The sequence below is a fragment of the Mytilus edulis genome, chromosome 6 (assembly GCF_963676685.1).
Source record: "Mytilus edulis chromosome 6, xbMytEdul2.2, whole genome shotgun sequence".
NCBI classification, from domain to species: domain Eukaryota; kingdom Metazoa; phylum Mollusca; class Bivalvia; order Mytilida; family Mytilidae; genus Mytilus; species Mytilus edulis.
The window spans coordinates 64,494,106-64,519,674 of NC_092349.1; the positions used below are offsets into that span (position 1 = coordinate 64,494,106).

General features: G+C 34.8%; 5 protein-coding genes across 9 annotated transcripts in view; 3 read left to right on the forward strand and 2 right to left on the reverse strand.

Moving 5' to 3' along the window:
• Positions 1 to 2,179, reverse strand: part of LOC139528137 (two pore channel protein 1-like) — a 28,537-nt gene extending 26,358 nt beyond the window's left edge. For 4 of the 5 annotated variants that reach the window (XM_071323980.1, XM_071323977.1, XM_071323979.1 and 1 more), the window contains exons 1-2: positions 2,057 to 2,179; positions 179 to 549 (exon numbers count right to left, since the gene is read on the reverse strand). In XM_071323980.1, coding sequence (XP_071180081.1) covers positions 179 to 549; positions 2,057 to 2,117 — 432 coding nt within the window. In that variant the 5' untranslated portion in view covers positions 2,118 to 2,179. Of the gene's footprint in view, positions 1 to 178; positions 550 to 1,724; positions 1,899 to 2,056 lie in introns of those variants that run through there. The other variant, XM_071323976.1, reaches the window with a different exon arrangement.
• Positions 2,180 to 2,415: 236 nt separating this feature from the next.
• On the forward strand, positions 2,416 to 7,087 carry LOC139528138 (dynein regulatory complex protein 10-like). Its single transcript, XM_071323981.1, has 4 exons — positions 2,416 to 3,477; positions 4,311 to 4,544; positions 5,664 to 5,735; positions 6,561 to 7,087. Exons 1-4 carry the CDS (start codon positions 2,545 to 2,547, stop codon positions 6,828 to 6,830), a joined length of 1,509 nt encoding a protein of 502 aa, XP_071180082.1. The 5' UTR covers positions 2,416 to 2,544; the 3' UTR covers positions 6,831 to 7,087.
• Positions 7,088 to 9,296: 2,209 nt separating this feature from the next.
• Positions 9,297 to 21,448, reverse strand: LOC139528111 (bolA-like protein 2). Its single transcript, XM_071323941.1, has 3 exons — positions 21,303 to 21,448; positions 10,241 to 10,335; positions 9,297 to 9,497 (listed from the first exon to the last, which is right to left on the reverse strand). The coding sequence occupies exons 1-3, from the start codon at positions 21,363 to 21,365 to the stop codon at positions 9,392 to 9,394; spliced, it is 264 nt and encodes an 87-aa protein (XP_071180042.1). The 5' UTR covers positions 21,366 to 21,448; the 3' UTR covers positions 9,297 to 9,391.
• Positions 11,395 to 20,687, forward strand: LOC139528109 (uncharacterized). The gene is made up of 2 exons (XM_071323939.1): positions 11,395 to 11,576; positions 18,648 to 20,687. The coding sequence occupies exon 2, from the start codon at positions 18,649 to 18,651 to the stop codon at positions 19,927 to 19,929; it is 1,281 nt and encodes a 426-aa protein (XP_071180040.1). The 5' UTR covers positions 11,395 to 11,576; position 18,648; the 3' UTR covers positions 19,930 to 20,687.
• A 115-nt stretch (positions 21,449 to 21,563) lies between the features above and the next one.
• On the forward strand, positions 21,564 to 24,823 carry LOC139528110 (protein adenylyltransferase SelO-like). Its single transcript, XM_071323940.1, is given in 3 exon segments — positions 21,564 to 22,123; positions 22,125 to 22,264; positions 23,689 to 24,823. Coding segments are annotated over 3 exon segments (1,701 nt in total). The 5' UTR covers positions 21,564 to 21,653; the 3' UTR covers positions 24,780 to 24,823.
• Positions 24,824 to 25,569: the final 746 nt, after the last annotated feature.

Genomic DNA, 25,569 nt, shown 5'->3' on the forward strand with positions numbered 1-25,569 from the left:
CAATGAAAAACATACAATGAAAATGATACTGTATTTTCCTTCCCTTCATAAAAGACTCAGTTTAAATTTGCTGGAAATTTTTATAATCAAAAGACTTGAGCTTTCGGAAAATGCTTGTTGAATTTACCAGTCAATAATTAAAAAGACATTGACAATTAACAATTATATGGTAACTTACCCCTACAGGGAGAGTTAAAAATGGCACTGCTGGTCGTTCACAGGCAGCTAATCCCATTACCAGCAGTGCTGCAAATAAGTCTAAAGCATAGAAAATTTTCTTGTGAGCAATTTTATATGCTGGCAATGCATTAAAGTCTCTGGGATGTGTACTATATTTATCATTGTTTTCCCCTTCCTGCAGATATATAGCTGCCTCTTGGTAATTCAGTTCCCAAGTTTTATACTGTTTATGTCGTCTAGTGATGGCATGGTATGGAGTGCCCTGGCCCTCCAAAATCTGATGGTTAGATCCAAAACCATTGTTTACATCATAAATAGAGTCACCATTACTGTGTATTCTGTTTGATGGAACATCATATTGGTCTTCATCTGAAATAGACATTAAAAACCAAAATAAACAGTGTTCTAGCTACAACCTTTGAAGAGGGCAGCTTCCGCCCTTTTTTATTGACGCCCGTTCCTTTTTTCTGTTGTTCCTCGGGCATCATACTTTTTATTACTGAACAACGAAGAGCTTTTTACATCTTATTGATATGTATAGTTTTATTTCATTAAAATTGATCAAAGGTTTCTATATATAAACCTGAAACGACCCCAGATGTCGATTCCTGAACAGTTAGCAAATTTAGACACAAAATTCAAGCTTGAGAATGTCTGAATTTGAATTTTGATCATTTTTTTTTTTTTTTACATAATTACGTTTCTGACACAGAAATAGAATTGGTCTGACAAGGATCTTACAAATTTATTGTGCAACCCTGTGCAATTGAAGATTTCTTGTTGAAACTTTTCAAAAAATTTAAAATTTGAAAAATTTTGAAAAAAATTTGAACTACATGTAAAAAAAATAGAGAACCCCCCCCCCTCTATCTTTTCGAATTCACAATGGTGCAATTACCCCCAAACTCAATCCTAGCCTTTCCTTTGTAGTATGGAACCTTGTAGTACAATTTCAAAGAGATCCATTCACTTAAACACAAGTTATTGCCTGGATTTAACTACAAAAATACTTGTTTTTGGCCCTTAGGTTTATAAACTGTTGGCACCAAAACCGTGCAAAATAAATTCCAGCCTTCTACTTGTGGTATTAAACATTGTGGTACAATTTCAGAGCAATCAAAATATTTAATACACTAGAAATTATTTTGAAACTAGAAAAATGCTTGTTTTGGGCCCCTTTTATCTATTAAAACGGTTGGGACCATCATCCCCATAATACACCTTATCGCTATTGCTGGAAATCACACAGGTTCCCGTAAAATTTTGACTTCATAAAACAAAATGTCTGACGCCACAATGGAAAAGTGATTGTTGTTGACGTCAAAAGTTCAAGCGGACGGGTCAGCCGGGAATAGCGATAAGGTGTATAAATCCTAACCTTCCTTTTTGTGGATTTGAACCTTCTGAATACATTTCATACAGATCTATTCACTTAAACTAAAGTTATTGTCTGGAAACCAAATTAATGTGTCTTAGGAAACGACACTGACATCAGGGCATCAAACTACCCAATAAAAACACACCCTGCAATAATTGAATCTTACCTGCCAAATCAATTTTCTCAAAATTTTGTAAATTTGCTTTCATGCTTAAGCATTAGTGACTAGTGTGGTATATTGTGACAGTTGACAGGCTGTGCGTCTCTTTCTTTGGATCATGGAAGTGACTGTGTATTTTCAAACTTGTCAGGTTTTATTTATCACTGGTTCATTTGGACTAATTTAACCCTTGTTATCTACTCAAAAATAAACTATTATCTCACTGACTTTCCGCAACACTATTTTTTCAATGTAGCAATTAAAATGCAATGTCACTAGCCAGTATAAATAGTCAATCTTAAGTGTTTCAAAAAGAGATGCACATTAATAATAAATACCTGAGGGTGAAAATCCATTTTCATTTCTGATTAATAGGGGACTTTCAATATTACCCGCCATATTGTTTTCATTTTTGATAATCAAGGATAAGTATAGAGGATTGCGAATGTATCATGTGTATTCTAAAAATATTCCGAACAAAGGTTATTTCCGCTTAAAAGTAGTTCCATGACAACTTAATAAAATCATGAGCAACATTTTTTGCTTTATTCCCTTAGGAGACTAATATCTTCTTTTTTTTTCTTTTTTTTAAAACTGTATTTTTCATTTCATCGAACTATTTTGTAGATTTATGCTATTCAAAAAAGAGAGACACAGAAATTGTAGAAGTACTATTTGTTGCTAGGGAATGCGTATTAAACAAATTCAATGTAATGCGGCTGCAAGACCGATAAACAGTGAATTGGTAATGTTGACGATGTAAATTAGGAATTATATACATATAAGCCTATTGTAAACGTTGTTATCGCCGTTATATTGTGCGAAAATGGCCACCACAGCAATGCGAACACAGACATTAACAGGTTCAATTGCCACAGAGCCAATTTTAAACATGAAACTAACAGTTCCCGTACCCCCTCAAAAAGGAGGACCAGGGAAAATAAGAAACAGACTCCGTTTAGATCCAGCGAGGGCATTAGAACCTGCAAGAAAAAAAATAGCCACAGTTGAAGCACAGCGTGTTATGTCAGTATTTGAGGACACAATACAAAGAATAGAAATTTCCTCAATGATCCCATACATTCTTGAAAATTTGGACAGATTTCGAATAAGCTTTGGGGTAGAACTTTGCAGCTTGCTAGAGAACCACAGTATTATAATCGGTAGTTACAATGAGATCAAAGAACAGCTTGATAGGCAAATGCAAAGGAATAGAATACGATCAGCCAGTTCTGTCAGAAGTGATGCATCACAAGAGCAACAAAATGATATGAATGAAACTCAACCTACTGCTGAAGATGACGAAGATGAAGATTCCGTTTATGGAGGCCAAAGTCCCCCACAGAGTCCTGTTAATAAGCCTCCATCTAGAGGTAGTAGTGCTAGCAGTCGAAGATCTAATCCTTCTGTTGCTAGTTTTGACAGCCAAACAGAACGTACAATGCGGAATTTGAGTCTGGTAGCTCAGCAACTTAGTTCCTCATGCAAAAACATTCTCAGACAATTTCAAATAAATGGTAGTGCATTTAATTCTGTTAAGACCCACTTTCATGCACGACCTAAAGAGAGTACCCAGCTTTTATCTTACATGAATGATTTGAGAGATATCTTACTGAATAAACTGTTAACAACACCTGAGGAAGAAAAAGAGAGAATGGCTTACATCCAGGAAGTTTCAGAAAGAGAGAGAAACAATGCTACTATCATTGCAAAGATGGAAGAAGAACTTGATGCTGCAGTTGCTGATAAGGAAGAAGAGGTATAATATTTAGATGGATTTAAAAATACTTGGCAAATTTTTTGACTCCAACATGTCAGTCTACATGCATCATGTTTATTGATACATTGTGGATGATATGCATTTATTAAGAGCACTGAATTATTGTATTTCAAATCATACTGGCATTCTCAATGATAAAATGTTCTCCATTTTTAGTTATAAAGTTACAGAAGTTGAATTTTTTTTAAGATTCTTGAATCAATATTTTAAACTCAAAAACATGTAAAACTATATATAATCAAACATGTCTCATAAAATTTAAAAAGAATACTATAATTTGCCTCACTTGGTTTACAATGATGTCTAACTTTTGCAAAGAGAACCTTTATTGTAAAAGAGAAACATTTTAAAATTTTAATGACTTTCAACTACAGATACATGTATATGTTGCCACCACAAAATTGTGTGAATAAATTAGCAATATATACTCACAATCATCATGTACATGTAGCACAAACAGCAGAAACAAATTATTGTAGTCTGTAAAAGAGTTATTGTCAACAGTAATAGTTATACAGAAAATTATAGAAGATATGATGACAATACACATAATTAACAGCGCCTAGTGATGTTTATAGTCTGACCAGTTTGTGTTATAGTAATAGGGGTTGGCAAGAAGTTCTATTTATTGCACATCACATTATTTTATTTAAGTTCAAAATGTATACATGTATGTATGAATTTAAACACATTATAATAATATAAATTGTATAATGATATGACACATTATTTCATATCATACATGTCATAGATACCAGCTAGATTATTTCTTTTAAACATGTGTGTATAAAGATTCTTTCTTTCTTTTATAGATGAAGAAGAAAAATGATGTAATAAAAAAGCTACAGACAGAGTTACAACAGATTATAAACTTTTCCAAAGAAAATATAGGAAGGATTAAGAATGAACAGGACAAACAAGAATCAGCTGATAAAAAGAACCATGAAGGCAAAGTACAAAGGCTGCAGAATGAAATAGTACAACTTAAAACCCAGCTTCAAAACCTTGTATTGGAGCATAGAGAAAAGGAACAAGATCTAAGAAGGGTAAGATACATTTTGATGCTGTAAATATCTCAAATACATACATGTAGCATTAGTATAATATATACAATGCTATTTACGAGTTAGCATATTTAAACGACGAATCCGCAGGATGAGTTCTATACATGTAAATATGTTAATGAGTAAGGCGTGGTGTATATGTTTTGTAACATCATTCAAAAGTGGCCTGGTGATTTTTTATCCAATAAAAACCCAGTGGGAATGTTGTTCCAGCCCCCTGCTTAACGTGTGCACGTGAAAATCAATCCAGTCAATTTTTTCGAAAATCAGCCGGTTCATTCAGAACAGAGTCGTAACAAAGAGGCAGGGTTTAAATCATGGTTTAACATGAAAAATATCAGATTAAACCATAGTCTAAACTCCACCTATCTACATGAAGTTGCAAGCACAAAGTATGTCATGACTTTTTTTAATGGAATAACATATCAATCTTTCTATAATAACCATGGTTTTTCAGAAACCGAACTATTAAGCAGAATATCACGTAAAAACTTCAAAGGAAAAATGCCATATTATGTTACAAGATATATATAAATCTTGTTGAACAAAGTCAAAATAATTCTATTGTAGTATTAATAATATAATAACTGGCCTATAAAAATAACCAATACAATGACATTTATCATTTCAAACTGCTATTTATTCAATTTTTTGGTACCAAATTCAAAGATGACATTAGCATGATTATGCATACATTGAATTTAGCTGAATTTATCATTGAAAAATTTACATATATTCAGATTTCACATGATGTTGAATTCTGATTTAAAAATATTAAGATTGGGTATATGATTACTGTGTACATGTACTTAAAATGTATAATTATGAGACAATTACAATCCGTTCGAAAACAAAGATAGTGGATGTAAACAAAGGCCACTGTAAATCAAATACTGTAGCAATTTAAGATTTATATAGTTATTATCTACGAGAATGATTAACATAATAAAAGCATGACATGAAGAAAAAAATATCAGCCCGATAAAAGATATGAACCAAAAATTGGCAGACAGAGAACAACTAATTGGCTCCTGATTGCATAGCTTTACATGTATATTACAAATTTCTTAAATTACAGTAATATTATTTTATATTTAACAGATGAAGTTTAAGGTGGAGTCACAAGTTGAAGGTTTAATTCAGAAATATGATGGCGAAATGAATGAGAGACAGGTAATTTCAGTCATATATGAAATAAATAGTTTTAGTATGACGTCCATTTTTACTGAACTAGTATACATATTTGTTTAGAAGCCAGCTGGGGGACACCTCTGGGTTGCAGGAGTTTCTCGCTACATTGAAGACCCATTGGTGGCCTTTGGCTGTTGTCTGCTCTATGGTTGGTTTGTTGTCTCTTTGACACATTCCCCATTTCCATTCTCAATTTTACACTTTGAATTCACCTACAACTGCTACTAAGCAGGGTGTTGAAGACTGCATAGAAAAGTTTGAATGCATTTCAAAGCAATGCAAAGTTATAAATGGATACAATACAGATATGAACACTCAAATAAATTTTTATCAGAATAGACGGAAGTTCTAAATGAAAACTTAACTACACTAGACTTTCTCATTTGTAAATTTGTGATTTTTTTATCAAGTCTGTTCCAAAAATTTGAAGGCTGATTACCGGAACCGAAAGTAAAACATAGTTTTGTCAGATCCCTGAAAGTGTAGCCTGGACTACAGATCTGTATTTTAATCGGATTGCAACATTATCTAGTTAGTATTGGGTATTTCATTACAGATTGACTGCTATATATATTAATAAGTGACAACAATTAATTTTCATGACCAAATTTTTACTATAGAATAAATAAATCTTATATTTCAATTTGAAAGTAGGTCAAAAGCACAATAAAAACGAACTGTACATTTAGAATATTATCATCATTCAGAACAAATTATTTGTCATGTCAAACATTTACATCTTAAATCTTTGTAAACAGTAAAATGGGAGGATTCAACTAATAATCTTGTGTTATCCTTATATTTCAGGAGGAATATGAAGAAATAGAAGCTGCATATAATGCTCAGAAGAAACAGTTAGATGAAGTAGAAGAAAGATTTAAAACTATGTCAGCTGAGTACGACCAGATTCAGGAAGAGAGGAGACTGGCCCGTGAGAAACGTGAAGCTGCTGAGCGTGAGATGGCTCTCATGGTCAAAGCTGCTACAACAGTCCAAGCTTTCTGGAGGTCATTCAAAGTCCGTAAAGCACTTAAAGCCAGGAAGAAGAAAGGAGGTGGCAAGAAAGGAAAGAAATAGACTGAAAAAAAAGAGTGTTTATGTTTTTGAAGACTTTTCAAGAATTATAAATTGATTGAGAGAGTAACATTACAATTTCATTGATAGAGAACAGCTATCTAAAGAATATTTATTGTCCCAGTATTCTAATACCTTGATTTTAGTTCATGTAATTTCTACTGAGAATCAGTGCTCTTCAAATCTGTAAATATATCTATGGGAGCTTTTTTATGTACACTTATGAAATGTGATGAACACATAAAATTGTAATAATTAAATTTAGTTTTTTATTTCTCTTCCAAATCTCTTAAATCAAAGTCTCAGTCCTGTTCTTATAAGCCCAATTGATTATAGATTAATGAAAATATGTGTTTTCTATGAATGAACTAATTATTGATTCTGCTATTGGGACGTATTACACAAATAAAGTAACATCAGGCTGGTCAGTTATCTCCGCTGAAACTAAATGAACCCCTTTTTCAACAACATGTATTGACCCTGAAAATTTTATGGAAATCTTTTGATTTGTTATGAAGTTATTTCCCCTGAAATGTATTAAAAATAAGTAGCAAAAATAAAAAAATGAATTTACAATATTGATCCCCTGAAAATGATAAAACACTGAAAATAATAAGCTATTGCCCCTGAAATAAAAATTATTTTTACATGTATTTGTCTCCCTTTATCTCGTATGCAGATTATTTACATAAAACATATGACTTTTTTGTTCAAATATGTCTTATGTCCATTGTCTTTTCCCTCATTTTCATGGTTCATATTAGATGATTGGTGATTGCTTTACATGTACATCTCATCAGCACAAAAAAAGTTCAGTTACTACTTGGAAAAAATGTTTCTTTGTTCGGTCTTTTCAAATTGAGGTGATACAAAGTTTAGCTTTCATGTGAAATTTTTACTTGTTTTGAGTTACATGATAAAATTGAGAAAGGAAATGGGGAATGTGTCAAAGCGACAACCCAACCACAGAGCAGACAACAGCCAAAGGCCACCAATGGGTCTTCAATGAAGCGAGAGAAACTCCCACACCCGTAGGCATCCTTCAGCTGGCCCCTTAAAAATATGTATACTAGTATAATGATAATGGATAACTATACTTGGTATATGAGATCCTTGCAAAGAATATATGTTCACCAGACTTCAACTTCCTTTATATAAATCAGTGATCTTGTCATAATGTTTCAGTTGGACAAAAAATATGGGGTAGATCTTCATGCAACAATATTTCAATTGTATACTAACCATTTTAGACTATGGTTGTGTACACTATTTTCCTTGGTCACATGTGCCTGAGTGTCTGAAAGGCAATTGTAACAAATCTACTTTGAAACGTGATAAATGCAGGGTTTAAGCTAGGATTTTGGTGGCTTTAGTCACTTTTGCGCGCTATTCAAATCAACCTTATTTTGTGTAAAAGCAAGGGACCAATGATGTATATTACTAGCTTCATCTTTTGACTTGGTCAGATTTTTAAGGATTGAGGCACCAGCATGATTGGCAGTTATTGTATGATTTGACTGTATTGGCCATTATTATGAAAGATTCTGACATGGAATCCAGAAATTAAGTTCACAATTTCTCTTCAGTTTGTTCCAGGGGTCATTAATTCCTGATCAACAAAAGTTGGATTCTATTTTTTTAAAACAAGGAATCACAGCAGAAATTAACTTGCAATGATTATTTCACTGCATAATCATTATCAATATAAAAGGTCTAAATCGATATAAATTTCGATAAAATGTTTCATTGTATTTCCATTTATGAAATGGAAATACAATGAAACACTGATCTGCAACAATATTGAATATACAGATATATTTGAACAACTATTCTAAGAGTATTGAAGGGCATTCTACTGGATAAGAATGCTTACTTCATAATGATGTAAAACATGTCATGGTGTAACTATTACACAAATTTCAAATCAATATCTTCAATCATGACAAAAAATGTGAAAAACTGATTATTTGCATGAATTTTCTAAGTCACAGGACCATATTAACTCTGCAAAAACTTCATTGGAACCAAACAAAAATAGAACTTTATCAGTAACTGGTCATGGTAATACTACATGTACAATGTATATACCAAATATCAAATCAATATCTTCAAGCATGATGAATTTTTTTTTTGGAAACTGAATTTTTAAGTCCAAGAACCATAACTCTGCACAAGATCATCAGACACAATCCAAATTCGAACTTGATATGCAACTTGTCACGGTACAGCTAAATACCAAACATCTAATCAAAATATTCAAGTATGAAGAAGAAAAATGTGGAAAACGTTCTCTAACATGACTTTGTGCACTGTAATGTACTTTTTGATGTTCACCAAAATTTCAATACACTATGGATCTATGGTGCAAATTCAAGGTTAAGAAAAAGCAAGTTAACTTTACTGCACAGTAACAATTCTTGTTGTAAATTATGACTGAAATGATAAAATGTAAAACATTTGTAATTGATCAATGATTATTTATTTCTAAGTTGTTGTAACTGCCATCCAATTAATGTCAATCTTGGAGCTGTCATAGCACAGGAGTCGGTGATACAAATGTTCTCTCATCCAGCATTATTCTTCTGTTTTTCATACTGCTCAGGTGTCCAAGTTTTCATTTCAAATGCATGTATGATTTTCATTTCTTCTTCAATGGTAGAGTTCACTAATCTGGAAATAAAAACAAGATTTTATTTATGTATAATACACTGTGGTCAGACACTTCAGAAAGATTTAAGTCAGTCTTACCAATATCTAGATCAATAAAACTACACCATGAAATAATAACTGCATAACTGTTTTTTTATTATTATTATTATTGTTTAACTATTTTTTTTTTAGGGCAAACATTTTTTTTTCTCTCTGATATTTGATTTCCTACAGTAATCACTAAGTGATGATTTGTAGTATCAAAGGCCATATTTATGATAATAACACTTGTGTTTGAGGTGCATATCTTCAAAATATATATCGCAAAAAATATTTCAAATATAAACTCCTGCCTATTTTTGTATAGGAAATAAACCTTATAACAGCTAAAGAAGTGAAATTTTCAAACTTGCATTTTTCTTCACACAAGTGCAATTCAAAGGCCATTAGTCACAAACACTTTTTATAACTTTCTAATTAACTCATCAAAATCCTGCATTTTCTTTCTATTTTTGCTCAAGTTAACTGCATGGCAATTAAATGCAAAATGTTAGCATCAAGCTTTTCAATACAAGGCTCCGTGATGAAGACTGTACCTTGACCCATATAATGGTTTACTTTTATAAATTGTGACTTGGATGGAGAGTTGTCTCATTTAACACTCATTCCACATCTTCCTATATCTAAATAAATATACATGTAAAAAAATTTACATCCCATTCGATATCTCTTTACTTTATATCAATTTCAACATGATCAATTACCTGTGTCTTTGTAATAATGGTTTGCCTTCAAATTGAGGTGATACAATTATAGCTTTGAACTTTGAACCACAGCCATCAGACATGTCCACAACATCCTGCAGAGTGAAAGGAAACTAGTAAATTTTCAGTGTATTCAGTAATATCAAACTTATAGATAATATACTTCACAACATTATGGAATATTTGATGCATAGCAATAAGACAAAATACATCAGTTTAAACAAGAATATATGTCCCAGAATATCATAATGCCTTGCACACACTATCTTGAATATTATGATGCATAGGCGGATCCAGGAGCGGGGGGATTTCCTAGGAAAATTTTGGTTGATTATATAGGGAATCACTGAAGCATAACGGGAGCGGTCCCCCCATAGGAAATGTTCTGGATCCTCCACTGTGATGCATCTATGTTTAGTGAACCACAAAATCAGGGTAAAAACTGTAATATGGCACATATATCACTGTATACATTACACATTTCACATCACAATGAACATGTGTGCTAAGTAATAAGTTGATGTGACAAAAAAAGGAAAAAATAACATATAGTATAGCATATTGTTATACTCCATTTGTACTTATGGTTTGTGGTTTGAAAGTTACCATATTAATGATAATGACACTTGTATTTGAGATGCATATTTTCAGAATTTATAACACTACAACAAATGATTTTTAACAACCTTGACTGGCTATACAGCCCTTGCACGGTCGGTACTATTTAATAATACTATAATACATGGTATACTCCTATCTTGGATTGTACTATCGCAAATTTGTAGACAGATATGCAATTTTATTGGTTAGACTGTTTATTTATTTGAAGAAAACATGCTGATTTATTGCATTACCCATAATATTTAAACAAATACCAAATATTTGTGTTTTAGAATCATTTTTTTTCAACTGAGTCATTTAAGGGGAGATAACTCTTTTAGTAAAAATATTATACTGGTCACAGTAGGAAATTTTAAATTTTTACTTGTAGCAAGAAAAAAAGTTCAGTAACACCATTTTTCTTTTTATTTTCAACATATTATAAAACATATCTTGTCACATTTTATCATGTTTATAAAATTTCAAAATTCTATCTCTTTTTATGTGTAATGGTGGTTGGTTTTACCTTATAAATTATTCATATTAAAACCACTTTGAAAAAGGATATAGCTTCTAAACTGCCGTACTGGCCGTAGCTAGTTATGAGGTTACCGGGCCTACCGGTCTTCTTCCGGTAGGACCGGCCCGTGCCGGTCTGATGACGTCAGACTATAGTTTTGCGTTCTGCACTTACGAACTGACTGAGAAAGAAAACACTGAACATCACCTTCTTCAGGTTGATATTTTTATTAAGACTACGTTTGTAACCACCATTATGTCTCATTTCGCCATTCTAAACATTTAAAGTAGTATTATTCATTGTAAACTGTGCTTAAATTATTTGGCTGATATTAAATCTATATTATTATTAACGACGTATTCTGTTTTCTAATATTCCGTGAACTCGGGAAAACTCATTCCCGTTACATTGGGGGCTCGTCCTTTGAAGAGTAAAACAATGTTAAATGCTCAGGAAACAAATTTTAAATATTCATCAGGTGCGTGTTCTGATCAATACAACAGTCGTGTCAGATTTGAAGATAGGGACGTGTTGCCGGGAGAGGATTCTCGGAAATTTTATGCTCAAAAACAAACACAAAGTTTGTCTGACCAAAATTATCACACAATAGACCAGGGTGAGGATTCTCGGAATTTTAATTCTCAAAAACAAACACAAAGTTTGTCTAACTAAAATTACCACACAATAGACCAGGGTGGGTTTCGGGAGATTAACAATAATTGTTTTCAGGACAAGGGATTCACTCCTTCCTACAACAAACACAGTCCGTGTTTCTCACAAGTTCACCTTAATGGTGAAAATAGAGAATCTTTTGGGGGTAATCATAACTGTACAAATACGGGAACATCAAATGTTGGTATACAACATAGAAGGAGACCAGATCAAATGTTGGATAGGGTTTCATTGGGAGAAAATAGAAATGTGCCTTCGCATCAAAGTCGACCTAGTATGCAGGTGCCAAGGAAACAAAAAGACCCAGATACATATGATGGTAAACATACTGAATGGCCTGATTACATATGCCACTTTGAGCAAGTAGCTCTTTGGAATAGGTGGTCCGAGGATGAAATGGCAGCCCAGTTAACCATGTGTCTACGAGGGAATGCCCAGCGTGCCCTTAGTGAACTCTCTAGGGAGGAATTGTTTAATTTCGAGAGGTTAAAACGTTCATTGACCCAAAGGTTCTGTCCACCTGAAAGAGAAACAGCTTACCGTTGTGAATTTAGGAACAGAAGGCGGAAAGGAGAAGAGTCAGTAGCCGATTACGGTTATGCACTAAAACGATTGGCCACCCACGCATTTCCATCAATCCCTGTTGATATAAGAGAAAGTCTTATAATAGAGCAGTACATTTCAGGCCTACCTAATCTAGAACTCAAAAGACATGTCCAGTTTTGCCACCCAACATCACTTGATAGGGCAATATCACTTGCACTCGAATTTGAGGCATTTGAAGGTAGTCAAAATAAACCTTTTGCAAGGAAACCAAAGGACGAGGATATTTCACCCATGTGTACGTCAATTAAGGCAAACTCAGGGTCCGACAATAACAGTTCGCAAACCTCCATGTTTTCTAAACTAATTGAGGGTATGCAGGAGATCCAAAAATCAATGCAAGCAATGATGCAAAGTCAAAGAGATAAGGGAAATTTTAGGGGAGCGCAACCTTACAAGAATCACACAAACAGGAGGAAAATACAATGTTTTTATTGTAAGGAAGAAGGACATATGAAGAAGGACTGTCCTGTCCTTGAACGTGAAGGCTTGACTTCGAATCAAAATATTAATGTACAGAGGGATAATCTTGTTGAGTCTGATCCTTTAAATTAGCCCGGACTGAGTTGGAGGCCACAAACTCAGTCCCAAATCCTATTAGTTTTGAAAATTTTGAAAGGCCGTCGTCTTTAATTAGGTTATGTAATATTTCACAGTATTGTTGGTATGCAAATGTAAGAATGCTTAACACAGACATTAGTATGTTAATTGACACAGGATCCGATGTCACTTTGTTGTCAAGTGAAGTTTTTAAGCAATTGAACATAAGCAAGTCGTTACTGAAGGGGGTGTCGAACCAGCTCACAACTGCAGATGGCGATTCACTGGAGGTCATGGGTAGGACCACAATTCCACTTTGTTTAGGTGGAAATGATTTTGAACATTCTGTAATTGTAGCCGGCCTGGGGGGACTCTCGGGTATTTTAGGTATGGACTTTCTTTGTACGAACAGAGTGTCTATTGACACTGCAGAAGGAAGGTTAAAATCACCAAAATTTGAGGTCAAATTAAAACGTCACGCGACGTTTAATAATGTCTGTGCTAGGGTCCATCTTACAGATACTGTGCATATTCCTGCTAAATCTGAAGTTTTTGTAGAAGGGGAAATTAGGGGGAATTTTTACGGGAAACCTGAAGGTTGCTTAGAACCATTACCTGAATTCAAGGGCGATACTCATCTTCTAATGCCGAAGTCAGTGGTTAATTTGTCAAAATCAAAAGTAATATTTTCAATTTTGAATCCTACAGCGGATCCGAGAATTCTTAAAAAGAATGTACAAGTAGGGTCTGTACAACCAATTGAACAAGTTTTAAACTGCAATTTGGAATCAAGAAATCAAATAAACGATAATTTTACTTTGCCCGAAATTGTAATACCAGAGCATTTGCAACCGTTGGTCGAGCGATGCTCCGAGAAATTATCAGCAGAGGAACGAAAACGCTTAGAGAGCGTAATTTATCAATACGCGGATATTTTTGTCGGACCGGATGGGAAGTTGGGACACACCGATCTTGTTAGACATGAAATCGACACCGGAGATAGTAAACCGATAAAATTGCCTTTACGGCGATTACCGATTATGCAGCGAGACATAGCCGAAGCAGAAATTAATAAAATGCTAAATCAGGGCATTATCGAACCAAGTCACTCGCCGTGGGCCGCTAATATTGTCTTGGTGAAGAAGTCTGACGGCTCTACTCGATTCTGCGCAGACTACAGAAAAATTAACTCTATAACGAAAAAGGATGCCTACCCCTTACCACGCATCGACGAGTCCCTTGACGCCTTGTCTGGAGCTAAGTATTTTTGTACGGCCGACATGGCAAGTAGTTTCCATCAAGTTTCTGTAAAACAAGAAGACAGAGAGAAAACGGCATTTATCACGCATAAAGGCCTTTTTCAATTCAAACACATGCCTTTTGGCCTCGCCAATAGTCCAAAGACTTTCGAACGCCTAATGGAATTAGTAATGTCAGGTCTGCAGTGGGAAAAATGTCTTGTCTATCTGGATGACGTTATTATTTTTGGAAAAACTTTCACACAAACATTAGAAAATTTAGTTTCGGTATTTGATCGATTTCGTAGTGCTAATCTTAAATTAAAACCTAAGAAATGTGCTTTCTTCAAGGACGAGATAAAATATCTAGGACACATCGTATCTGAGTTTGGCGTTCAGTGCGATCCAGGAAAAATAGAGGCCATTAGAAACTGGCCTAAGCCTCATAACGTTGGTGATGTCCGTAGCTTTCTAGGTATAGCGTCGTACTATAGGAAATTTATTCCTAATTTTTCCGATGTGGCGTTCCCGTTAACCCAGCTCACTCGGAAAAATCAAAAGTTTAAGTGGACAGAGAGTTGCGTTGACGCTTTCGACCGCCTTCAAAATGCCTTAACAACAACGCCGATTCTAGCATATCCAACTCGCGAAGATTTATTCATTTTGGATACCGATGCCAGCCTTTACGGTATCGGAGCTGTCCTTTCGCAGGTACAAAACGGAGAAGAGCGCGTTATTGCTTATGGCAGTAAAACACTGTCACGGTCTCAGATAAAGTATTGCACAACTTACAGAGAACTTTTAGCGGTGGTTGTATTTGTAAAGCAGTTCAAGCATTACCTCTACGGTAGAAACTTTCTTCTGAGGACAGATCACTCCTCGTTAGTTTGGCTAAAAAACTTTAAGGAACCGGAAGGAATGGTAGCTAGGTGGATATCTCTGTTAGACACTTACGACATGACCATACAACATCGGAAGGGCAACGCGCATGGGAACGCAGATGCACTTTCACGAGTGCCTAGACGACGTTGTAAACGTGATAACTGTTCAGAATGCATAAGTAATATGCCGTGCACTGTTAGCGCTATCAACTCAAATTCAGGGGATTCAGAGCAACCAACTTCAAAGACAAAAATCGTGTCCGATTCAAACTGGGTACAACAATGGGGTGCAGAGGATATACCTAGACTGCAGCACAAAGACAGTAATATAGCTACTGTATTGCACTATCTTACACACAGTACTGAAAAACCACAGATCAGTACTCCCGATCAGGATATGTCTGCCTTACTGCGGCAGTGGGATTTGCTCTTCATCCGTGATGATTTGCTCTGTCGTAAATTCTTTGAAATCGATGGTTCGGTTACCAATCAACTCGTGGCACCAAGAGAATTGCGTAAGGACATTATGCTCCAGTTGCACAACAATCGGACCGCTGGTCACTTAGGACGGGAAAAAACTTTAAATAAAGTTAGGTCACGGTTTTATTGGCCGTGTATGACAAGCGATATAAGTCGATGGTGTCAGACTTGTCCCTCTTGCGCGAAGCGGAAAAGGGGACCAGGAAAGGGGAAGTATCCCATGCAACATTACACTGTTACTCGTCCGCTTGAGTGTATTGCTATAGATATTATGGGGCCGTTGCCACAAACAGACAACGACAATGAATATATTATGGTAATTGGAGACTATTTCAGTAAATGGAAAGAGGCGTATGCTTTGAAAAATCATACAGCGCAAGCGGTAGCAGACAAATTAGTAACTGAGTTCATTTGTAGATTTGGGGCACCGACAAGAATACATACTGACCAAGGAAGAGAATTTGAGTCTAATCTATTTTCGGAAATTTGTAAACTCCTAGGAGTGGAAAAGTCGCGTACTACTCCATACAGACCGCAATCAGACGGTATGGTGGAAAAGTATAACCATACTGCCCAAAATATGTTGGCAATGTATGTGGATGAAAATCGCACAGACTGGGACGACCACTTGCCTTTTATAATGATGGCATATCGTGCCGCGGTACACGAAAGTACCAAGTGTACACCAAATTTGATTATGTTGGGGAGGGAAGTATGTCTGCCTATAGACATAATTGCTGGCACACCGCCTAGTGAAACAGAGTTTGAATGTCCTATTAAATATGTAGAATGGATTAAGGATGCTATGCAAGAGTCTTTTGCTTTTGCCCATGAGAAATTAGAAGCAAGTTTTCTTCGACAAAAACGTTTTTACGACGTCAAGCTTAAAATTCGTTCCTTCGAAAAGGACCAGTTAGTGTGGTATTGGTATCCCCCACATGCAAAACGGAAATTAGGCGTCGGTTGGACCGGTCCATACAAAATTATAAGAAAAATTTCGGAGGTCACTTATCAGATCGAGTCGAGTCTAACAAAGAAAATGAAAATCGTACACGTAGACCATTTAAAAAGAGTAGAAGGAAACGGCTTCAAAAATGAACTGTCAAATGTCGATTCAAGCCTCGCGACCTTAATGGATCAAGGATCTCTGGAACATGTAAACTTGAACACAGAAGAACACCATTCCGTTTCTTACACTGAAGATGAAACAGTTTTAGATAACTGTACAGTCAAAAATAACATGAATAAAGACAATGTTGTACATAAGGCCAATTAAAATTAATTGATAGATTTTCATCCCCGCCCGCCCCTCTGAAATCATCCCGCCCCAATTTTTTTTATTTTAAAAAAATTACGATTTCCGGATTTGTTCGTTTCCTTTTCCGGTAACCGTCAATAATTTCGTTTCATTCAAAACTTCCTGTTGCAAATTTCGGTTTTCGTATTTCTTCCAGTAATTTAAAATGATTCTGCAGCTCTATGATGACAAAATCATCTACCGAGAATAGAGATTGATTACGAGAAGGGCATGAAATAATCAAGTAATACGCTGTGTTCAAGAACACGATTCCCGGCATGACACACATTTCTGTGATAAGAAACCCGTTGATTTTTTATAGATAAAATGACTTTGTGTCAGGAATGTTGGACTGTGAATTATATCCAAAGAGCAAGAATCGTAGAACACATTGTTACAGAAGCATGACTGGATTATACAAATTGACACAAGCACAAACTTATTAGATTTATGACAGTATATTGAGTTCAAAAAATCAGCAAACATACACTTTACCCATGGCTATTGGATATTTTTTGTTGACAAACAGCAAACACCTTCTGTCCCAATACCCTCAATAGAGTCATTAAACAACTTCTTCTTTTCCGTTAAGTTCATGTTTTACATATTAATTATATTTGCATCTATAAGAAGAATCATAAAAGCTCCAACCCTATTATTTTCAAAACTGTTTGAGTTTTCATTTTATTCTGTACTCATAATTCTTGTGTTGCATACCAATGCATATTGGTTTCAATTTATGGAGACAAAAACATCGCTTTAATAGAAAGACAAATAATTTGGTGAAGGTAGTCCAACTGAAGAGAGCATTTCTCTACGTTTTTGCTGTTTATCAAAAATAGGTTTCTAAAGCAGCAATTGCAGAACAGTGGTTGCCAATCAAAGATTTTTATTTAAGATTTGAAAAAATATGTACGATTCCTTATACATGCATATACATGATATAAGCTTATTATTACACATGCATATATGAAGAACAAGTCACAAGAGGGTTTCATAAGAAATAAAAAATAAAAAATAAAATCCTCCCACCCGCCCCATTTTTTTCAAAAATTTGGATGAAAATCTACTTATTAATTTTAGTTGGCCTAACTCTCCTAAATACAGCACACGGGGTCGCTTGATACGACCAAAACTTCAATTTTCACTATAAATTAGCTTTCTTATGAAATCTTTTGAACATAGTTTTTTTTTTGTAATATCCGAATAAACTTTAGACCTACATTATGTAGATATATCATAAGGCTGTGACCGGGAATGCTAGGAATTTACATGTACGTTTGTACATTTTATTTACCATGGGCCTTTTCGTATGAGCTTTCGGTAATGTGCAGATATATATAGGAGAATTTAGCTGCCTTTTTGTAAGGGTAGGGGAATAAGGTCAGGTTAGACGTCAACCTGATTTTATTATTTTGGAAGCTGGGAACGCTTCTTATAGCATGTGAACAGTCAGCATTGATGTCTACATAATGATAGATAAAAATAAAATAAGTATAAATCGTAGGAATCTAACCAGAAAAACTTTTACACCTATTATACTAAACATTTTTTGAAGTATCTCTCTTATTCACAGCATGGAAAATCAGGATGTATTGGAATACAACGAGGAAGAAATGGATACAGAGATGTCGGAACTGACAAAAAGCATTGAATTTTTCTTTAAACCTGGGGGACGAATGCAATGTCCGGTGGAAGATTGTGGCGCTAAGTCCTTTGAAAACAGAACCAAGTATCAGAGACATTGGGAGGAAAAACACACTATGAAGTGTGTGAAGTATGAATGTTCAGTAGCCGGTTGTTTAGCGTCCTGTAGAAGGAAACATGACATCAAAATCCATTTGGTTCGCCAACATTATATGACAGATATGAGATTGATACAGTCTGCCGTAGAGAAATGCCAAAAAACACAAAGGAACAACAAAGGGTTTATTGACCCTGGTTTTTTTATATACAAAAACAGAGTGTTGGTACCTGATTCTGCCGGATCAACAGAGAGAGAAAATTCATCTAACACAAGTTCAGCCAAGCAAGTATCACCTTCACCTTCAGACAAAGCTGCTCAGGATTCATCTTCACTTTCAGTCAGGTCTACTAAGCAGTTATCATCCGTTGTGATTTCTAACCGGCAGTCAGCTTCTTCAGATGTGAATCCCACTAAGCACCTAGGCTCTAATTCCGTAGTTTCAGTCCGTCTGGTATCATCACCCACTCCATCTATATCACTAATTTCATCTGTTCTAGCAGCTACAGGCAACCCTTCTAATGAGGATGATGGACCTGAGTTTACAGTGTCAGTTCCGAGGAAGTTCCCAACCACTTCATCTAGAATTTCTTTGTCTAATTATCAGAAAAGATCTTACACTACTTCTACCGCTACTACTGCAACAGATACCACTTCTACAGATACTACGTCAACATATACTACTTCCACGGACACTACTGCAACATATACCACTTCTACAGATACTACTGCAACAGAGACTACTTGTACAGCTACTACTTCAACAGCTATTGATAGGACTTATAATACCTCCTTTGGGTATTCTGCCATTGCTATTACTGAAAGTTCCAGCCAGACGTCCTGCCTGGATTACCCTCCGATTCAGCTGCCTGCCATCCCAGAGAGTGAGACTGAGTTATCTTTATATCTTTTATTCCTATCAAATAGTATGGACTCTCTGGGAAGGACGAGGCAGGTTGCTAAGGAAAGGTTAGAGACTATCAGGAAAGAGGGTTCCAAACTTGAGGTCGAAAGAAAGAAGAGGAGAGAGGTTGAGGTGGAGAATCGCCGTTTACTCACAGAACTTGCCGAATTAAAATGGAAGGACCAGCAATTCAGACATATGGAACCGTAATTCTTTTGTTTTGTGGAACAATAGTTATTATATATGACTGACTTATTGTGAAATTGTTGAGTGTTCATTATTTATATATTTATTAAGAAAGTTGGTTGGAAAAGTTAATTGACTGTATTTTGTTGAATTTGAAATTGAAATATGTGATAAAAATTTCTAAGAATTCAAATTGATTTAAGAAATTTAAATAGAAATCAAGGTAAATAGTTTTGGAAATGAAATTTTTTATTGATTTTCTTTGATGTTAATTAAGTGCTAAAGTTAAAACATAATTAAGGACTTGGTAAATCTACTTACATGCTTTCATATTATATGTACTTTGATCTATTCTATTGAATATTTTATCGTTGGACTAATGTCGTCCCGACATTAGGTCTTAAGAGAGGGGGAGTGTAATGGTGGTTGGTTTTACCTTATAAATTATTCATATTAAAACCACTTTAAAAAAGGATATAGCTTCTAAACTGCCGTACTGGCCGTAGCTAGTTATGAGGTTACCGGGCCTACCGGTCTTCTTCCGGTAGGACCGGCCCGTGCCGGTCTGATGACGTCAGACTATAGTTTTGCGTTCTGCACTTACGAACTGACTGAGAAAGAAAACACTGAACATCACCTTCTTCAGGTTGATATTTTTATTAAGACTACGTTTGTAACCACCATTATGTCTCATTTCGCCATTCTAAACATTTAAAGTAGTATTATTCATTGTAAACTGTGCTTAAATTATTTGGCTGATATTAAATCTATATTATTATTAACGACGTATTCTGTTTTCTAATATTCCGTGAACTCGGGAAAACTCATTCCCGTTACATATGCATAAAAATGAGTTTTTGCATGATCATTCTAAGCAAATTTAGAAAATTTTCAACAACTCATAGCTTGAAAAATAGCAGGGTGACCCATCCTTTTTATTATACATTAAAAAAATCTATCTAGGGGGGAAACTTTTTTAATGTGACCACAATATTTGGGACAAAAAGGGATAATTTTTTTTTAAAGATTTGTATAGGGTTACTGTGTTATAGTAGTCTCAGACTACAGTAACGTTATTTTTTATTTTATTGAATTTAAATTTGTTTTCTTGCAAAGCAGATATATAGGTATATTCATAGGGCTTGACTCGCACAGGCACTTGTTTCTTTCCATTGGAAGACCCACTATCAACGTATGTAAATATACGTTGATAATAGGTCTTCCAATGGATAGAAACAAGTGCCTGAGTTGACTAGTCATGCTCGTTGCAAATGTTAGCTTGTTCTAGATTTTGACTTTAAATAGTGGATATTTTAAAAACATTTCTGCAATGACAAGTGTTTGTGATTTTAGCTGTTACATATATTTACTGTACAATACTCTCAGACAATACTCACAACATGTGTGGCGCCAAGCTGGGATCTAAATTTGTCTTCAAGCTGACTACAAGTAATTGCCATTTTTAACCATGTTAATTTTCATGTAGAGTTATCTCTCTTGTATTGACTGAATTATTTAAGAATACTATCTTTCGTTGTTTGGCATTTTATGTCAACAAATATTGGGATGTTTGCTAAAATATGAATTCAATAGTCTGACACACAATCATTAATATTAAAAAACAAAAAAATCAATTCGAAAATAGCAAAGTTTCATGATCTGGCATATCTTAGAAAATCGTCTCAGGGCATTTCCATGATGGTAGAATTTCAAGTAAAACTCAACTATAAACAAACATACATGTAGCTATGAAATACGTGTTCCAATTGATAACATTATTAACTATTTCAAATACCATTAAAACAAGCAAGGAGTTGGCTTGTGACAACATCAACCTGCTTGAAAAGTTTATAAAGTATGACACCTGTCATTTACATTTAAAAGTACACGCGAACTTTGCTGACTGGAATCTTGCAAAGAAGCAACTTCTACAACAATCTTTTCCTATAGAAAAGGAGACTAGGAACTATGTTAGAAGAGTTTCTGACTGTGTATTTTCAGCAGTAAAGCCGATTCCTTTGAAGTCTAATGTTCAATTAGCAGCAGTGTCAAATTATGTTTTACGTAACATTTTGGACTTGGACCCAACCGTTGCATTGACAGGTGAATTTGTGGCATTTGCAGGAGGTGAAAAATTGCTCACAACCTCGCTGTCCCATAGATATGGAGGCCATCAGTTTGGATATTGGTCTGGACAACTAGGGGATGGTCGTGCTGTATGTCAACCAACGTGGAGAGCGATACGAACTTCAACTGAAAGGGTCTGGTTTGACTCCATATTCAAGACGTGGTGATGGCCGGGCTGTGATACGATCATCTGTGAGAGAATTTCTCTGCAGTGAGGCTATGTTTTATCTTGGTAAGTGACCATGATATATTGTGGTAATTCTTAGATAACTATGGAATACATTTCAAGCGTCAAAATGAAGGGTCTAGCTGTCATCATTTGCCTCCCATGCATCATATTTTTCTCATACAACACCCAAATGTCAATCATGCCCCATGCCTCATTTACATATGTATTTTTGATAGTGACACGGCATCTAGTTTGAATTTAGATGTTAAATTTAATGCCCCGGCCGTGTAGGTAGTGCCAATTCAGCTTGCATGCTTATGTAAGCTATTTGGGGTCGCTAGATGACCTGTTGCAAGGCAACATTTTCTGCTTTATCATGCATATCCAATATCCTCATTTTAATATGAGCAGGCCAAATTCGTGCCTACTTATTGTATAAATTGTTCTCGTCTTAAACATGTTAAATATGCTCAAATATTTGTAACTGTAGGTTTTAAAGTACGCAACAATAAGCATGGTTAGCCAATCAATCATATATTTTTTTGTGTCAGAAAAACATATATATAAACTGTTGTTTTTTCAACTTCCTGTGACTAATTATTAGAATGTTATATTTATATGTTGTTCATTTTTAGTAACTATAAAAGTCTATGACTAAGTCCCAGGTGCATGTCTTTGAAGTTCCTGTATATGCACGTGTACCGTGTTATCATATCATCAATAATTTTAATGCTTCAGTGGATTTGCATATTTACGATGTTTAAATGTCAAATTTTAAACATGTTTATTTCTAGACTTCTGTTTTTTTTCTATAGTTACATTCACAACCATGCATTCAGCTTTTCAGATTGTAAGTAGAATCTGTCATTTATCATCTATGAAAGCAAAGTTTTCCTTATAAGATGTGTTTGTGAAGATGTTCTGTTTTCTAAAAGTTGACATCTGGTTTGCGGGTGCATAGGCACCCCTTTATTTTAGTTGATAGCAGAATTTAAGTTCCCGTATCCTAGTAATGCCAAGGGTCCTTGGAAATGTTTTATTGTTCAAATGCATGTAGATGTGCGTTCTTATCAAAATCAATGTTTATTGAGATAATATTGAAATGTACTTTTTTTTTTTTTATCATGCTTCAAAGTTTTTCGGGCTGTTCAGTTACTTTGTCCGTCCGTCCGTCCGTCCATCATTCATTACTTCTGAACTGTAATTTATAATAGTCAGCTGTTTCTAATTATGAGTAATAGATCAAGTTATAGGTTCGGTTTATAGTATAAATTGTTTTTTTATGGACTAAGGATTTTTGAATTCACAAAACAAAGATACATGATTGCAGATGTAGAAGTTCATGTCACAGTCGTCCAAAACATTTAGTTGCAATTATAATTCGAACTTAATATGTTTGCATTGGATGAGATTAGTATATATGAAATCAGAAAAAATCAATTATACTTTAAAAATGGTATTCAATTTTCCTTTTGCATCTATTTTAGGAATTCCAACAAGCAGAGCTGCAACTTTGTTGGTGAGCGATGATCCAGTGGTGCGTGATATGTTTTATGATGGCCATCGTCGAACTGAACGCGGTGCAATTGTTATGAGATTAGCCGAATCGTGGTTTAGAATCGGGTCATTAGAGATACTAACCGATTCTAAAGAGTTCGACCTCTTGAAGAATCTCACAGATTTTGTTATTTCGCATTATTTTAAAACGATAAATTTAAGTAGCGCTGATCGATACCTTGAGTTCTTTTCTACAGTAGTAAAACAAACTGCTGATATGATTGTTCTGTGGCAATCAGTGGGATTCACGCACGGCGTATGCAATACCGATAATTTCAGCCTTCTTTCTATAACCATAGACTACGGTCCTTTTGGATTCATGGAGGAATATAATCCAGACTTTGTCCCAAATACTTCAGACGACGAAGGTCGCTATAGTTATGAGAAGCAACCTGATGTTGGTTACTTCAATCTTAATAAACTAAGAGCAGCTTTGGAACCATTATTAACACAACAACAAAGGAAACAAGCTGGCCAAATTCTAAACGGGTATATTGATATTTATAAAACAAAATTTTTGAAATTGTTTCTTAAAAAGTTAGGTTTGACGTTTGATATTAAGAATATTGAAGAAGATGAGCAGCTGATAGCCATTTTGTTAAAAATGATGTCGGATACTAAGTCGGATTTCACTATGACATTTAGACAACTTGGAGAGTTACCTATCGACAAGCTGAATGATTATGGAATCACTAGCTTCTATTGGGCATTGAAAAAATTATCAAAGCATAAATGGTACACAGAATGGATATCTATGTACAAAGAACGATCTTTTAGAGAACAAAAATCTGAAGACGAACGACAAGAAATAATGCTCAATACAAACCCACGATATATACTTAGAAACTGGATTGCACAAAGTGTAATAGAAAAGGTTGAGAAAAACGATTTTACATATTTAAACCGAGTTTTGAAGATATTAGAGAGACCATTTAAATACCAAGACGAAGCTGAGGCTTTAGGATTTGCATCATCTCCTCCAGAATGGTCAAAACAGTTAAAAGTCAGCTGTTCTTCATAATACATATTGTTTGTTTTTTTTTAATTTGCCATGTATCTTACTATCTTATTCGTTATATATATATTCCATCAGTCCTGTTTAAAACTGGTGTTATATTAAAATATAATTGATATGCGTCATAATCCCGACTTTATCTGCAACAACACAGTCTAAGACTTGAAATTTCAATTTATGATGAAAATCGGGAAATTAAGATTTTGTGTAGACGACAGAGCCGTCAACCCTTCTAATAGGTCAACTTATTTTCCTTTACCCAGGCTTAAAGACATACATGATGCTCATGGTAACACAGAAGCCAAAACATTTAGAACAGTTAGGATATTGGAAATACAGCCTTGACTATAAAACAACACACACAGCTTATAGTTTGACTCAAATTAGGGTATACCATGAGAAGCGTTTACCTTTTTGATTTCTGCACAATTCTTTTGCAGCCTTTTGATCGGTTGTTGACTCAGGTTCTAAATAAAACCTACCGACTACACATTGGCTGGGTTTTTTTTTATGTTGATGGCATTTTATCTTTTTTTTTTGTCCTTTGGTCACAATTTTTGTAGGTGTTATCATCAAGCCAAGTAAATACCCTTTTGCTCTACCTGATGGGATATATACCTGGTATCCTGGTCTTGATATTTCAAAAAGCAGCCAGACAGAAAGTTCTTGAAAAACAACCAAAAACACAAACATCCTTACTTTGTCTGACAAAATATAATACTTGTACTCTTTCATCCTGCAATAGCAATAAAACAATTGACTTTTGTCAGTTAACATAAGTATTCCAATTCCAAAC